Source organism: Boleophthalmus pectinirostris, unplaced genomic scaffold, assembly GCF_026225935.1.
Source record: "Boleophthalmus pectinirostris isolate CB_2022bp ecotype Guang Dong unplaced genomic scaffold, ASM2622593v1 HiC_scaffold_22, whole genome shotgun sequence".
Classification (NCBI taxonomy): domain Eukaryota; kingdom Metazoa; phylum Chordata; class Actinopteri; order Gobiiformes; family Gobiidae; genus Boleophthalmus; species Boleophthalmus pectinirostris.
In genome coordinates this window covers 15,852,587-15,870,086 of record NW_026571190.1, presented here as the reverse complement: position 1 = coordinate 15,870,086, position 17,500 = coordinate 15,852,587, and the positions used below count along the sequence as shown (strand labels likewise).

At 38.7% G+C, this 17,500-nt stretch overlaps 1 protein-coding gene across 1 annotated transcript in view; it reads left to right on the top strand.

The window, feature by feature from the left end:
* Positions 1-340: 340 nt before the first annotated feature.
* Positions 341-17,500, top strand: part of LOC110173853 (SH3 and PX domain-containing protein 2A-like) — a 152,062-nt gene continuing 134,902 nt past the window's right edge. Inside the window, 2 exon segments of the mRNA XM_020939861.2 lie at positions 341-1,177; positions 14,889-14,969. Of these exon segments, the coding sequence (XP_020795520.1) occupies positions 1,082-1,177; positions 14,889-14,969 (177 nt within the window). The 5' untranslated portion in view covers positions 341-1,081.

The window sequence follows — 17,500 nt, the reverse complement described above, 5'->3', positions numbered from 1 at the left end:
AGTACATCTTCCTCCGGGGAATTTTGGATGAATTGCCCCACTGAAAGTTCCCCTGTTATGGTTACTATAGTTGTTGGAGCATATCACTGTAGAGATCTGCATATTTTAATCGTGATATGTGTTTATGCCACAACAATGACAGTGTAACTTACTCAAGGTCCAGTCGGCTCATTGACTTACACCGTGGCGTGCGCAGGGGGGCAGTATTTAGTTGTTAATTGGCTCTTTCACGTGAGGCTCGCCGCAGCTGATTGGTCGCCTGTGAAACATCTGTATCCATAGTTGAGTTGCCCGTGTCTCCGGCCAGAAAGCGCCTTCACATGACTCAGTGCATGCGGAGTGTCAAACTGTACACGAGGCTTCAACAGGAGCTGGATCGGACTGTTCCCAACCCGAGACTGGATGGTCTGCGTAAAGATTTAACCTATATTAGGCTAATAATGCCCTCGACCTCAGAGAGAAAGTTATCGGGACTGAAGTGGAGGATTTGATAAGCCTGTTTATTAGCTGTGTTTGTGAATACGCCACAAATAACATGTTTGTTATTGCTGTGGCCGAATTGAATCCTTTATTGAAGTAGCCTTGTGTTGCGAAGACGAGCTCAAGCCCATCCCACTCCGTCCCCCAAATTCGCTGCGCCTGCTTCACGCAGGAGGCGTTTGGCGCTGGATTTGCCGGCTCCGAGACCACAGTGCCGTCCAGGTACAGGCTACCAATGCCCCTCTTCTGCAGACACAAAGGAACTCGCCTTACATTTTTGTATTTTTATGGTGACCAGCTTCCTTAGCGCGCAGCTGCTGTTGGCCAGTCCGTGTCTGCATGTAGCCTGAAATCGCTGCATGTCTGCATTTCTGCTGTGGGTGTCCCAGCGCTACGGACCAGCGCGAGCCTCTCGGACTATTGATAAGTTTCCAATCACATAGATGCTCGTTACGTCAACGGAGGGACGTGAGAGCCTCGGATACGGATCATCTCCTCACGGAGCGTTGAGCTGTTAGATGACACGATGCGTGTTGTGTTTTCTCTTTGCTGATACAGTTAGCTGATCTGGAGCTGCAGCAGCTGCGTGCCCGCCGCTTATATGCATAGCCTTTGCAGGATCAAGATGCAGTTTCGGACTGTGTTGGACGTGAAAGTGGTGGACGTGGAGAAGAGGCGCAATCCGTCCAAGCACTACGTGAGTCTCATCTTGTGTGTCACCCATACACCTCGTCCCAGAGCTGTGTCAGCAGTGGCCTGTACGCAGCCACAGCATGGCACTATAAATGCACTATTTTCAATGATGCCAACGTGAGCAGTTCTGCAGGCTAAATGTTCAGAGGCTATAGGCTATACCACTTCAGTTGTAGGTCCTGTATTTTTATAACTGATTATTTATCTTCAGACATGAGCTGTCATCATTCACACTACAGCCCGTAGGATCATAGACTTATGTGTAGAACTCAACTACTCTGGCTTATTGGTCATCTACCATATAGCCTACATATCCTATACGTGAATGCCCTGATGAAAAGTTTTAGTTTCATCGATGTCACCTTAGTCACACACTTTGGAGTCGTTTCATACTGAGTAGACATAGCCCTCTAGTGCTAGAACTTTCTTTGAAGTTCATAATTAAATATTATGAATAGGCCTATTAAAATGTAGGCTACATTAGTGTCAGTTCAGATAATTAAACCCAAATATCTGCATAGCAACAGCTAAGAGAATAGCCCAATGCCACGATCTCTCACATATATATCTTTTTATTGGTTTATACAGCACAGGAGCAGTGAATGTAGTGGCCTCCTCCATCAATACAACACTTGTTCTCTTGTTGGGCCTGTGGTCTTCCAGCTCCAGTTCAGCTTCTATTTCGAGCTCATAAACTAGTTGTAATAAATGTCCGCTGAAAAGAACATAATCTTTTTCATATGCAATTACCGTCGTGTGCGCCCCTGGGCTGTGGGGCTGTAATTGCATATGAGCAGTGACATGCAGACACAATGAGCTCGCATCTACTTTAAAATCATCTTGTTGCTTCGTCTTGTTTCCAATCAAAGCTGTAAATCAGAAGACCCTGGGCTAGTGCTTTTGAAGTGGACATGGGAATCCTGGCTTGTCTGAATGTTACAATGAGTTGTTTACATATTTAAGACTGACCATCTAGCTGAAACTGATGGCTGTTCAGGGTTAGCCTAAAGAACTGTGGGCTTCCTTGGATTCCCATTTGCATCCCAGAGGAATGTTGTCTTTGAGTATCCACCAAGTAAGTGCAGCATCATAACGTGCCTAAAACTCATTGAAAAGTAATTCTGGTCAGTAAATGACTTTAATTGATAATCACTTAACAAGCATTGTTGGGCAAAATCCAAGGTTGTCCCCAAAATGTCAGAAAAGTAATAAAGACATTAGTCACTGCCTGAGAGCAGACTCAGTCTCATGGCGTATGCAATGTCACTAGAACTACTGCCCCACATGGTAGTTATGTAGTAATAGAAAAAAAAAAAAAAAAAAACAACTTAAGAAGTAGTAGCGTAGTTATAAGAGTTGGAGTTCACATTTGTAGACTCTGATGTGGAACAGAGCTCTGGCAAAAATATAATTACCATAGATGAGTTCCTTTCATGTTAAAACTGCTGACTGTATATTTCAGCACCGAGTCTTGAATAACATTGTCTTTTGTATTACAATGATAAGTCACAGTTCTGTAATAAGCATCAATTCTATCCATGACATGTTTATTCTGTATTCTGTAATTAAACACTGTGGTGTGCTAGATGATGATACAGACTACAGGAGAGGTAGTAAAAGTGGTAAGGGCAAATCCTGCAGCTAGGTGGTCCGGAACATAAACAGTTACTGTAAGGTCCCTAGCAGTAAATACTACCCATGCAACTAGGCTACAAATTTTGTTACTCAAGTCATAACTATGTAAACACAGATTCAGAGCAAGCAAGCATGGTTATGTCACTGAAGCTGCTGTAGCTATGCTGACTTGAGCATATGATCTGAAGTCAGTATAGCAGTGCAGTTGCTTATTATAACTCAACTGTCATAGCAGACACACTCCTGAGATACTTAAGTTCTGTTTATTTAAATGTACTTTGTTGGTAGGTAGTACTGTGTTAGTAGTGCTGTATTTGTTGGACCTGTTGTGGAGAGGCATATCAGTGCAGTTAATATGTAACCGGAGCCTGTGCTGGTCTTTGGCATACAGTGATTGGACCTGGCTCTCAGCGGGACAGTCTATGCCCTAGTTTCCCCAGTTACTCTGTCTCATGGGACAGATCCAGCCTGTGTGAGAGGAGAAGCAAAGGACACTGCAGTTTGTACCAGCTACTGACTCTAATATTTGAGATACACTATAACACCATAGACTGTATATAAATGGACATGGGTAACCCGCTTTCTCAGTAGGAAGTGAGCATGGGAGAGCATGGGGCAGCGTGGGGAAGTGAGCCCCATCGACTCTGCTTCCAGTTGACTTTACATTGAAAAACTGTCACCTGTCTCTCTGTAACTACTGTAGTGAGCCTCATTTTGGTCTTAAAATGTGTTTTTATTTAGCAATTTTGTCCGTGAAAATAAAATCCTATTCCTAATATGTAACTCGGCTCTAAATGCAGTCCTATGCCTTGTGAGCTTCATTTGACTGAAGCTGAACGCTATGGGTGAAGTCACACTCCTTTATTACATTTTTTCTATGTGTAAAAGATGTGGGGAATGGTTTAAGATGCTATGTGAAAGTATACTCCATCCATCCATTTTCTTCCACTTATCCGGGGCCAGGTCGCGGGGGCAGCAGTCTAAGCAGGGACTCCCAGACATCCTTCACCCTAGTATTCTATATGAGCAATTTGAATGGGCACAATTAGTAAATCACAAAGGTATCGATTAAAAATAATAATTATAACAAAATACCCTGTAGTATTCGGGATAAAAACTACTAACCCAATAGATTTCTGTTTGATTGCGATTAATATCACAGTCCTGCCAACCACCAGAAAGGTTGCATAGTGCCCCTTTAACTTAATACTTCCTTCCACTTGTTCTGGGAGCGCTGGGCTGCACCACTATAGCGACTGTTGTGATAAAAGTGAAAGCAGAGTTGGCTACAGCTCTGTTTACTTTATACTTGTGTTTCCCTTACAACTCCCAGTCCCATAACATTTCATTTTCAGGAGGCTCCCGTGCTGCGTTCAGGCCCAGACGGTAGGACGGTGTTGTTATTTGGTGCCATAAAACATGTCTTCGGAGACCTGTTCCCCTCTCAAATATTTATTGGCCTTTCAACACAGAGTGATATCTGGCTGAAAGGAGTCCCTGCTTTCAAATGCTCACCCCTAACAGAAAGATGCATGTGGTGGAACAGGTTTATGAGTGCTTTGTGTGATTTTGGCTATTGTTTGAGAAAGCTTCACGATTGGCTTTGAACCTTTAGGGCCCCTGTGAATTTGGGAACTTGTATTTGCTGCTGTTATTTGGAGGAGGATTTGGTCACTGGAGAACATTGAGGGTTTTGATTTGTTTATAATAGAAGCTGGGGGTATTTTTTTTGATAAACGCTGACTCTAAACATGCCTCATCCTTTTTAAAGTAAAAAAATAAATTAAAAAAAGAGAAAATTTTAATCATGCTCATGTGACACATCTATAGTTATGAGCAGTTTTACGTTATAACTCCTCCCTCGGGGCAGAACTAATCTAGCTCAGGGCACCCAGGGCAGTATAAATTCTAGCTTCTCAGTGCAGCACTTTCAGATTAAAAATACCTTCTGGATGGCAGTCATTATGTCTCAATTTCAAAAACTGTGTCATGACGAGCTCTGAATTTTTTACACCAACAATACTGATCAGTGTTTCCCATTAATAGAGGACACTAAAAACTAGCTGAGCAAAAAAAAAGAAAGGTAAAAAATATGTTAAACCAATAAGCATGAAGTATCATTTAATTTACTTTATACTTGTTGGTTAAGCATATAGAGGTAACAATTTTTAATCAGTAATCAGTGCTTTTTTGTTCAGTGGAGGCACACCAAAATATTGTCTTGATTGGAATGATTCAAATATGGATTTCTTGTGCCACCACATTGTATAAACCTGTGGGAAACACTGCTGACGATTAGCTTAGCTTACAGTACTATAAAATAGCAATCAAATTTTGTATTTACTTATTCTGATCTACTTATTATGCTTGTTTCAGTGTATGGATACTGGAGAGCATTCTAATTTAATATTTCATTACATTCAAAGTAATATTTTCTGTTGCAATGGGCCATATCACGTTTAAAAATATAACCGTGTGTATTTTATCACATTATAATATAATAATGAAATCGTCCCATTGTCCGAGTTTTTGTCTACACACTCCTCACTATATGCAATGTCTTGTTTGTAATTTGGCCTCCGACTGGCTGAAGAGGATCCATAATGCACGCAGTCTGCATTGGTCCCACTGTTATTACTGAGTCGTCTCACACATGCTGAGCCCTGTCGTCACGCCCACAGCACCACCAGATGTTGTTTGTGACTTTATATTTGTCTTCTGTTCTTCAGAGGAGGACAATAGCAGTTCAGTGTGGTCTTTTTCTGATTTCTGTTGTTCTGTTAGATTGGCCCATACCCTTCTTGCATTTCTCTTTTGACATGCGATTACATCATCATAAAGGGCCATGAACATGAGTGGACACTGGGTGGCCTAAACTGGCTTCTGCTTTTGGTTGTCATGGAGAAATTGGACTTGGATAAAGTTGATAAAATTGATATTCACATTAAAACAGCAACAGCTACACACCAAACCCTGTTGAATATAGCCTAGCTGTAATGATGTAACAGTGAGATTATCATATTGAAAATTGTATTGAAACTGTACAGTATCTTTTATTTCAATAATTCAATTAAAATGACAAATTCTAATTTTGCTCCTTTTATTTTATGAACATTTAAGTATTCTGTTTTATTAAACTGTAGTGTAACAACACAGTGTTGGGAAGTATTCATTCATTCCTGTAAACAAGTATTTGAAATCTAAGTATAAAACAGAGACAGACTGATATTTGATCTTTTCACCATATCACCTGTCATCTTTAAATCTCAACGAGAGGCTGATTTGTGTTTTGTTTTGACTAATCTGCTGGTTAAAGAGTACACATAAAGCTTAACTGGAACACTTCAATGCAAAGAGATAACTGTACAAAACATGACTACACAGCTCTCCTACAAGTGTGTGATACAAAAGAGCTGTGGGTAAGTGTGTAGTGTATTTAATTTTGTAATTTGGGGTAATAATAAAAATCAGCCCAAAAATATCTTTAGTTTGGATCCAGAACAATCAGCATCGGCCATGGAAAAAACACATTAGTCGACCTCAAGTATAAAATTCATCATACTATTGCTAAGAGTAATACTTGTTACGGGAAAGTGGTCGCTAGCATCCTTATGTAAGTGTAACTGTTCTGGCCAGATTTGCAAGAGTTTTAGTAAATGAAGATGGACGTGTCTCGCTTGAGGTCCTTTTTGTGCGATGAACTGATAGCCAGGGAAATTGGATAAAATGTTATTAGACTGGATTAATTTAGCACTAGGAGACCGCTCAATAAAAAGTGTGTGAATACTGTATGTCCAAAGAATGACAATGATATCCAGAGGTTTAAAAATGAAATATGCTACTTGTTACCATGGCGTATATCATAAAATTTGTTTTAAGGAGGATATTTTTGTGTATGTGATTTTAGAGAAAGTAGAAATTATTCATTTTAAGAAGTACTAATGCTGTTTCTGCCCCAACATCTACCATTATTACTACTAACTACTAATTATTACTCTTCCTACTACTACCATTGCTACTGCTGATTATTTTTGTATTACTTAAGCTCTCTATTTCTACTATGGGCTTGTTCACACTTGAACATATTTGGTCATGGTTTCAGCCCATTTCAGTCCTGATGTACACTTTGATTTGTTCTGTTCTAGTCTTGGTTTACTCCTGATCTTGTCCTAATTTTGGTGTAGATATGTGTGTGAATGCATCCCGAGTCAGAAGACACTTTACACTGTAGGTATTTTAACTTTCATTCTTGCTAAGAATTTTATATGAAGTCAAGTCAGAGCAAGTACATTTTAAACCACACCTTTTATTGTATCAAAACCACTGAGGTGTTGTGACAGTATTTGTTGCCTGTGGAAACCAATCCACATCCGCTTTGTTCATCCCAGTGGAAAGTTACGGGGTCCTTAAGTACATTGTTTTAGTTTTACAGACCACAATTTTGGGGTTTCACTTCCCTATAAACACCAGTGCCAGTCCTGTCCCAGCCACAGTAAGCATGTTGGTCATAAAGTTTGATAACAGTCAGCTACTGGGAACACTTTCCTACCACTGTACAATTTGACAAATAGTGAAATGGTCTGATTATTCCAAACAGGCAATTTTATGTTTAGTTATGTATTATTTGTTCTCAGCCAAAACATGCTTGGTGCTGTTTGAACAATTCTGCACAAAGATCTGTCACCCTTTTGAGTACGGCTGGGCTATTTATCAAATTTTAACTGAGATCGAGATTGAGTCATTTCTAATCATCAGTCATGTTTTTAATTGAGAAGTCCACAGTCAATGTTTGGAATTGAGACTATGCAACTTTTTAGGCGAAGGATCTGCCATCTGCTTGTCTCCACGGAGATGCTGTTGCTTTGTCTGCAATGCCCCGGGATTGCATTAAATGTATCCATTTAATCAATAACATGGGTTTTTATTGACTTAAAAACTTGCATTTTTACTGTGAGTGGGCTCTCTTTTCCACAGATCTGACATGTAACTTAACTTGGCCCTATGGCACCTTCTGCAACATCTTTATGAAGAGAAGGTGGTGACTTTTCCACCAAAAAAGGAACACAGTGCATCTTTAAATAGCAATTATTAAGTCTGTTAGGGTCATGGAAATGTATGTAAAACTGCTTTCGATAAGACAAATTAAAATAGATGCGAAAATTGTGATTTTTGTTTTTGTTATCGCCAAGCTGTACCTTTGAAAGTTCAAGATGCTTGCCCCCAATATTGCTCCTCTGTTTATAAAGTCCACTCAACTTCATTAGATTCATTCTGACCATTCGGATTGCCTTTCCACTCCAATAACTGCAAATAGTTAGCCTGATTTAAACCACTTCAGATGCAGCTGCTACTACATACGGCTAAGAATAAAAAGTGAAGAAAGTTTAGCCTTGGAGTCATGCATGGAAGTGGCTAACTTAGGGGACGAAATCCAAAAACCTGTTTTCTGGGAACTCTTGAGGTCTCCATGCCAAAGTGAACATATCCCTTATTCCCCACAATTTGCCTAACTTTAGTGACATTTTGGTTGGCTGCTACTATGTGGAAGAAAGAATAGTGTTTTTCTTGCCAAGTAACTTCACAGGAATATTAGAACTAGTGACCATATTATTTCCAAGTTGTGGTTTTGTGGGGGAAAGGTCTGTCTGTCTCCTTGCATTTCTAAATCTGGGTTTTTTCTTAGCTCATGGGTTGCTTTCATGGTCTGAGACTGTAGCGTGTGTCTGTTTTTCAATGCAACTTTAAATTTAGTGGTTTAGGCGGGGTTCAGTGCATTTAGTGGCTGGCTCTCTGCTCCCTCACTGGTCTCACTTGAAACTGGGCTAGACTGCTGGTTCTCCAGTCCTGGTTCTCCACTCCATCTGTAAGTCAATATTTGTGTTATTGTATTGCCATTTATCTTCTGTGTCTGTTGCATCTGTTTTGAATAGAGAAGTAAGTCAGATGGAGTTCAGAATTAGGTAAAATTTTAGACAATTTTATATTTCAGCCTTGCTTCTGGTGGGGATTGACTAAGAGCTTGAGAGTGTAGACTATTCCATAGTCTGGTAGTTCTTTAGACCAAAATCTGTGTTTAATCCACTAGTCTTTGTCTTGATTTTGTACTAAAACTGAATGTCCTTTGCTTAGACCTTCTTGTTGTGGTTCACTTTGATAATTGTTTAATTTAGTCTTTTGAAAATGGTGCTTAGGGAGAAACATATCAGAGATTGTACTTGGTTTGCACTCCGAGTCACTGCACAGGCTATAAACTTGATTTTGAATATGTTTTGATAGAAGCAATAATGTAATCAAAGACCAATTTGTACTCTTGTAAGACTGAATGCATCTTTGCTTTTGTGCATGAATAGGGATTTTGTTGTCATTTCCCCTCCTCCATGGGAACAGCAGATGTAACCAAGGCTTATTCTCACTATCTGGGACACTCAAGCCCCCAAAGCCCTCCTTGTGTTTTTTCTTTCTGTACGTCTTGCATTTATGGATCCATTTTTGGGTCCTTTTGTAAAGAAACCCGTCACTTTCTAAATGGAGTATTGACTTGTGACTTGCTGTGAAAAACTAATCTTTCATCAAAAACCCAGCTCATTATTGACTACAAGGAGCAGCGTTTCTTTCAATAGCAGTAATTACAGATGTAGTCTACAGCGGACTCCTATAGCTAGTGTAGTGAATGGCAACTTGGCTTTTCACTGTTAAATGTTCCTTGTCATGTTCCAGTTATATATGTGCATAGCCATGTGAATCATGCCTCAAGGGGGAGCTTTTATGCTGCTGTTTTGCATACATTGAGTATATTACATTAAATCTGGCCTTTTATATGCTTTTATATGGCACAGTGAGGGGCTGCCTATATACATAGTGGTGGAAAGTTTCAATACTTGAGTTGATTTTTGTTTCTGACACAATTCCCATTTATTCAGACTTGGCACATGGCACAAAGTGTTCTATAGAGATAATATTAGATTTAAAGCCTATAGAATATTGTAATTTTTCAAATAGTAGCGGGTTGTAAAGTAGATTGAAATGATTTATTGATGTGTTGTAATTTCAACACATGCCTTTTGTCCTGTAAAGTACTTTAAATTACTTTGTGTTGAGTAGTAGTAGCAGTAGTTGAGTAGTAGCAATAGTTGTTGTTGTGTAGTAGAAGTAGTCAGTTGCTAGTAGTCATAGTTGTCATTAGTGTTTTTTGTTTTTCTTTATCACCAACTAAACATGCTCAATGTAATAGTTTCTGTTATGCCTATTTTTCTAATGTTATTTCAAAGCAGTTCATATATTTAGTTTTACATAATGTATATTGTGCTAATTTTGTATATGAACATATGGCAGCCACATTACTTCCTAAATGGTATTTTACTGAGCCACATTTTTTCCTGAAAATCTCCAGCGGGTGCATTTGGATATACTCTGAGTCAGACCGCAGCATGACGGACTATTTTAGAGGTTGCATGACTGTGTGCAATTCCTTAGCCGAGGCACAAAACTGGCACTTTTGCTCCAACTATCAGTGTTCATTTAACTTAAAGAATCATTCTCATCTTAATTTCAGTAGCTTCTTTTTGGTAATGAAAAGGCATTAAGGTTTTGCGTGATATTTTGGGATTTGGTTAGACCATGGATACTGCTGGTTGGGTGTTCCACTGTGGTTTTTCATCACATGCATCTGCTTTTGGGCTTGAGACCGAGTCCAAAAGCCTTAAACACAATCTCATTTTAGGACATGTTTTCTTCTGGTATGAATGTTGGAAAATAGTTACTTTTACTCACCTACTTGTTGTAGTACTTGTTCTATTTGAAGTAATATTGTTGTATTTGCATTACTACTACTAGTGGTAGCAGTCAGTATTTGAACTACTACTACTACTACTACTGCTACTATCACTAGTAATCATAGTCATAATACTAGTAGTCATATTAATAGTAGTAGTAGTCTTAGTAGTAGTGTAGTTGTAGTTGTACTAGTTGTAGTAGTAGCAGTAGTAGCGGTAGTGGTAGTGGTAGTAGGGGTAGTGGTAGTAGTAGAAGTAAAAGTAGATCTTCCTCTTCACATCAACACTGATTGATTTTAATTCAATAATTTACAACTCTACTGACCCAAAATTCCAATTATCACAGCACTGACAATAGAAATGTCTACTGGAAATATGCCCTTCTTTTATCTGCCTGGAGGTTTTGTCTTGTCATTTAGTCCAGACCATTGTGGCCTGCCTCATAAATAATAGCACTGGGATATTTTCAGTGTAGCCAATGAGCACTGCCAAAACGAATGCATGACTTACAGCATTACATAAAACCCAATGCAACTTAAGGACACTGCAAGACATGGAAATGAGCTTATTTTATGTGTAAATTTTTGTTAATGAGTAAAAACACCACCTTTGGCATATGCAAAGTAGATGTTAGCCCCTTAGTAAGAATACCAGCGGCCGGTGTAGTAGACATTTTTGTGACTTTTGGGATTTTGTAGCAGTGCAGCACCCCAGGGAGCCCATTTTGAAAGCAATAAATGCCAAAGCTAATCGCAGCAGACGCCCCGCTGTGCTAAGAACAAATTTGACAGTGTAGTGTGACTGTGACAGCCTGTGATGCCGGTAGCACTGTTTGCATGGCACTGAACAGAACGCAGTGGCTCCTCTCCAACTGCAGCTGAACCCGGGCCAAGTATAACAGGGCCTTTAACCCTCTGCTGTGCTGGGGAATGCTGTTAGCTCGTACTGTCATGTTATAACTTACCATATTATAGGACAATACACTACATAGAAAAAAATGCCATATGCACTATTTTGAAGGTGTACTGTGTAACTTTTCTGGTGGGGGGTCTGTCACCTTCTTCTCTCCTTGGAAACATTGCCTTGAATGTGCCACAGTTTGGCATTACACATATTTATTTCTATGGAGACAGTAGGTGACAAGCTACATGTCAAATTGTTGGAGAGGCAGGCTCACTAATGGTAAAAATGCATGTTTTTAGGTAAATAAAAACCCATGTTATTGAGTAAATTCAAGATGGAAACATTTAATGCCATACCGGGACATGCCAGACAAACCAATATCATTTCCATGGAGACAAGCAGGTAACGGATCCTGACCTTTTCATATAATAGCATTTTAATTTTGCCTAGAATGTCTCACAATAGGGCATTAAATGTATCTTCTATCACTGATTTCATTGTGAGTGTTTTGTAGCTCAAAAATAACTTGGGAAACAGTCAGTGGGTTGCCTCTCCACAGACCTGATCAGTAACTTCAGTGTTTTTCTCTGAAGAGAATTTTAATGCTATACTGGGGAAAATACTTGTCAAAGCAATATAATATCCATGGAATTATACTGCAGTGGAAAAAGTGCAAAAACAAAAGGACTGTTCCTCTTTAGCTTAGAGTCTGTGACAAAGAGAGACACAGTTGAAGAAATGTCCAAGTATTTTCCTCTGAACGAAGCTACTGTTTCACTTCACATCGGATAGGACTGACTTGATGCTAAGTGATTTGTATTTGCAGCGCATTGACAGCCTGTCTACGTCTTGTTTCATTCAGACTGACTTTAGGAGTTATTTTAGCTTTATGTCAAGTACACTCCAGATGTCTGTTTTCCATGTGCTTCTCTGATACAGTAACAACAAAGCAGCATGGGCCATTTCCTGCTGCTGTACAAACAATAGTGAAAAATTGGGTCACAACAATAAACTTGTTTTGGAAGTTTAGTGTTGCGTTTTACCTGGATTCTTGAGTTGCTTTTGATTTAGGTAAATGGATTATATTGGTATGTGAGGGACAGGTTTATGTCCATTGTAAACATAATTGTGATCTATAGATTAGTTAAATTTAGAGTAAATTGTATTCACATATGTCTTCATTTGAGTTAGTCCATATTGAGAACTTAATATCTAGGCAGTATTTAGTGTTAAGCCTATGATGCTCCGATACTTTGGCTTTAAGTATCAGCGAATACCTGATATCTGCCGATACCAGTGCAGAGACTGAAAATATGATTTATTTCCTTAGTTAAACACAAAAGAGCCTATGGTAAAAGTGTTTTTTATGACTGTTATTTATCATTTAAAATAATTACATACTATCAGGTTTAATATGATGAGACGTTTTGGCCCAACATTGGCCAGCAAATTGTTTTATTACCTCAATTTATAGGCTAAAATGGGATCGGCTGAACCTATATCTTGGATCCAATATCCAGTCTACTACAATTTTCAATATTGGTGCTGAGATCTGATAACAGTATCTGTCGTATTGTTGCATCCTTATAAAGTTCAGTAGTCCAGTTATAAGCTCTTTAAATGTTTCTGTCTGATTATTATCAAGGGTGTACCCCAATGAAGGCCCACACTTGGACAGATACAGTACTTATACAGTACACTACTTTAATGCAACTACTATATAGCCTAGCTTGTACTACTACTAATTGTACTACTATATAGATTAATTTGTCTGCATATTTGAACTAAAACAAGATGAATAATACTGCTCTTACACAAACTTACATCATTTTTAATCTAACAAACTGCTGACCCACAATAATGGATCTCTTCCAAAATGTATCTACTTAAATAATTTACTATCATATTTCTTTTAAACATCTCCCTATCTTCCACTGTACTGAAATCCCACTTGCTTTTTCCCTATCTGATGGCTGTGGATCAGTTACCTTGCTTATCTTTGCTTTATTGTATTAGGGGTCGCACTTAGCTCCTCTGAAGCTTAAATGAACTCCATGGCCATGTTATCCAGCCTCTCAGGGCCGCTGCATATCTCCAGCTCCTGCTAAAGGCTAACGGCCAATTGTGATGATGGATGGGAGTGATGTCACCGCTCTAACCTCCAACTTCTGACAAATTTATTACCTTGTCTAGAATCGGCTACTGGATTCTTCCACTGCCGGGGACATAGGGGTGGGTAATATAGAGCTAGGTTCAATTTCTTTCTCTTTGATACTAGTAGTGAACATATTTTGGATACTTTGGCAGTTATCCTGTATATTCATTAGGAAACAATAAGAGTATCCTTTGATTTAATATAAATACTTTGAACAAAAGTAAAAATGATTTACTGTCTTAAAAACATAAAAAAAAGAGCATTTTGTGGTTCAAAGTTATTCCTCACTTACCTTACACATTGCGAGCATACTAATTATTCACAGTGATGAGTTTAGTGCTTTTCACACTTTTTAAAGACCACAGCAGAGTTTTGCAGTGACAGTAAAGCTATCAACAACTAGGCGCACTTCCTGATTATTGGACTAAAGCACTTAGATGCACACAGTACACAGCTTATATACTTATTTTGACCTTATGTTTTACAACATATCTGTAGGCTTACTGGGGCAACACAAATTTTGCTCAAATATGTGGGAAAATAACTGGGTACAAGCCCTTTCAAGGTGCACTTTGTAACTTTTGGTGTCTACCTGCTTGTTTCCATGCAGATGCTAATTGCTTGGCCTGAAATATTTACGTACGTAAACGTAAATGTATGTATCTCCAGAGAGATACACAGGTGATGCCACCAGACCAAGTTACATGACATGCCTGTGGAGCATTCCAGGGAAAGCAACATCATCTCCACGGGGACAAGCCGGTGTTGGAAAGGTTACATAGTGTACATTTAGAGCAAAGATTGATAGAATTAATTCAGGCTAATTATGGTAAGATGATGCATCTCATCGGGTTACTCAATATTTTCTACAGTCCTTCAAAAGTGTGTGGTATGTCTCATAGCTCTAGTTTTCTTATTTCAGTTTGTGTAGGAAGGAAAAGGCCAAGCAAGTGACATCTCCATCTTGAATCTACTCATTTTTATTAATCATTTTAAAAACACCAATTTCAACCATATTTAGTTGACAGTATTGCACCCACCTCTAGTGTGACTATGCAGTGTTGTGAGCGCATTACATTAACCTTTTAAAATGACATGATCAAAACAATAAACCCATTAGTCTGATCATCTGTTAGTCATTTATAAGCCATCTGTAACTGTGGTAATTAGCTTGCTTGTAGCTCCACTAATAGGCATATTACTACCAATAATTGTGGCTGTTATTGTAACTCCTTTTTGTTCTTTTCCAGGTTTATGTCATCAACGTAACTTACTCCGACAACACTTCCCACATCATCTACAGAAGATATAGCAAATTCTTCGACCTCCAGGTAATTGCCTGCCTCTCAGCTATTCCACTGTATGTCCCCAGGATTGTACCTTTCAAATTAACTGACATGGCTGAACAGTTTTGGAAAAATATCTAATTGCAATTTACATTTCAAGCGTGATTGTGATCAGATTGGTGATTCATTTTTTAATAAGACTTTTCTCAAAGTTCACTTTTAAACATGTCCAGGAACATCAATATTTGAGAGAAGACTAAAATATTAACTGCTAAGTACTACACAAATCCTATGCATTTAAGAGTTTGTTTGAGTTTTAAACTACAGGGTGGGCAGGTTTTATTCACATTAAGATCACATATTTTATTACATATTACATAAATATTTGCAAGGCTTTGTAATTTGCTAAATGCTAAATATATTTTGCAGCCCTTGTTGTAAATGTGTTGATATAGGCTTTATGAAATTGCAGCTTGTTTGAAATAGATGATGATTCTCAAGATACACTATTGATATGCAGACAACTTTTGAAATAAGGCAAATTTTTGATAACCGATTAAGTTCTTTTATGGATTGTGCACTATTTTATGCATAATTCTTGATTCTTGAATTCCTGATTTATTTGTGGCTAGATATTTTTTATAGGTATACCATTCCACTTGGTCCAGATTTGCCTTGGGCATTTGCCCTGGTTTAGCCCACATTTAAATCTAGTTTAGACTTAGTTTAGACCTGGTATTTTAATTTTTTTTTTCAGAGTCAGATTATTTCTTCTTTAGATTCCGGTCTGACATTGTTCATACTTGAGCAATGTCAGACTTGAATCTTGGTTAAATTCTGAAGTATACCTGGATAACCTGGACGTATGGTTTAACCTTAATTCCCTGTGTGTTCCCAATTTTCATTTTAAGACACATTTAAAGACACTAAAGATGAATCCAAACAATATAATGGTCATCGGTGTGAAAAGTTTGTGCTCTGCTGGTGTATAGATTAATGTGTAAGGCTCGCGGCTGCTCTCGCTCCTGTCTCGTGTTCTCCACACCTCGTCGCCTCCCGAATCAATGTGTGTGTTAGTAATTGGTCGGGGAGCCGGGGAGACATGCTTTGTATCCCGTAGCCTTGTAGAGACTCAGCCATGCACAGCTCCCCTCTCCTTCTCTCCATCTCTCCTTCTTTTTCTCTCCCTCTCCTCTCTCTTCCCTCTCCATCTCTTAAATATTTCTCTGTCTATCTCTCTCTCTTTCTCTCCCTCCTTCTCTCCCACCCTTTCCCCTCTCATCTCTCATATCTCCCTCTCTCCCTCTCCACTCTCCATTTTTCCGTCTATCTCTTTGTCCCTCCTGTTCTTTGTCCCCCTCTCTCTCTGTCTCGCTCTTTCCCTCCCTTCTTTGTTTTTCTAAATTGTGTAATTAGTATGTAAATAGTATGTTATTATGTAATGTAAATACTTCAGGTTGTTTCTTTGTAAATAGCACGAGGTGATAATGAAATTTAATCCAAAATGAAGTTCTGTTACAAGTCAATCTCTTTCTCCCTCTTACTCACTCCCTCTCTCCATCTCTCCCTCTTATTCACTCATTCTCTATTTCTCTCCATCCCTTCTTTCTTATTGTTTCTATATGCCCCTTTCTCTCACTCTCTCTCCTTCTCTCTCTCTCCATTCCCCCTTCAACCCCCTTCCCTCTGTCTCCTCTTCACCACCTCTATAGTGCACCCTCCGCTCTCATCTCGCCTCCGACTTGCCCTGAAAACGTCATAGTGCTTGACAGGCCTTTTTTAGAGTACAAGCAAGAAATTCACACAGAAGTCAATTTACTGTCACTTTAAAGCCATGCCTTTTGGATTCGATGAAGCTGGGAGATGATTGGATGCTTTTGAATTTAGTCCTGCGTCTTTTCAGGAAAATTCACTCAAACTTTTTTTTTACAAGGTTGCAAAAATACCTGTGGCTTTTGAAATCACCATCTAATCTAGTCTGCTAGTGCCGTGTATTGATTTGACTGTTGGGTTGGAGGCCAGATGTCTGGTTACGAAAGAAGTGTAGTTGTCAGCGATGTTTGGTAAAATGTGTTGTTGAAACAGTATTGGGTTAAAGTTTGTATATTACACAAGAAAAACTAATTACATGTTACTATGCTATGGTAATTATAAGTCATTTTGCTTCACGGTGCTTTCTATTTCAGTCTTGGATTGTTGGGTAGACCATCATACTTGCAATCAAAATTTATTGAGTGGAAAATTGCATGTTTTATTAAATCATTACAGCAGATATGATTGTATTTTTTTGCTGAAGACTTACAAAAAGCTGAGATGTAAAATACCTTTATCTGAGTAGTACAATCAACATCTACACACCTTTGTTTTAGGACAGCAATTCCCAAAGTGTGGGCTGGGACCCCCAAAGGTTGTCCACACAACAAGCATAAAAGAAAATTGATTTTGAAATGTACTTAAATAATTTATTTGCTTCATTTACTACTTTAAATGTAGGGCTAAATAAATTGAACTAAGTCTTGATTTTAAAATCTCAAACTAAAATCTGAAATGCCCTGACTATTCATGGGTTTCGGGCA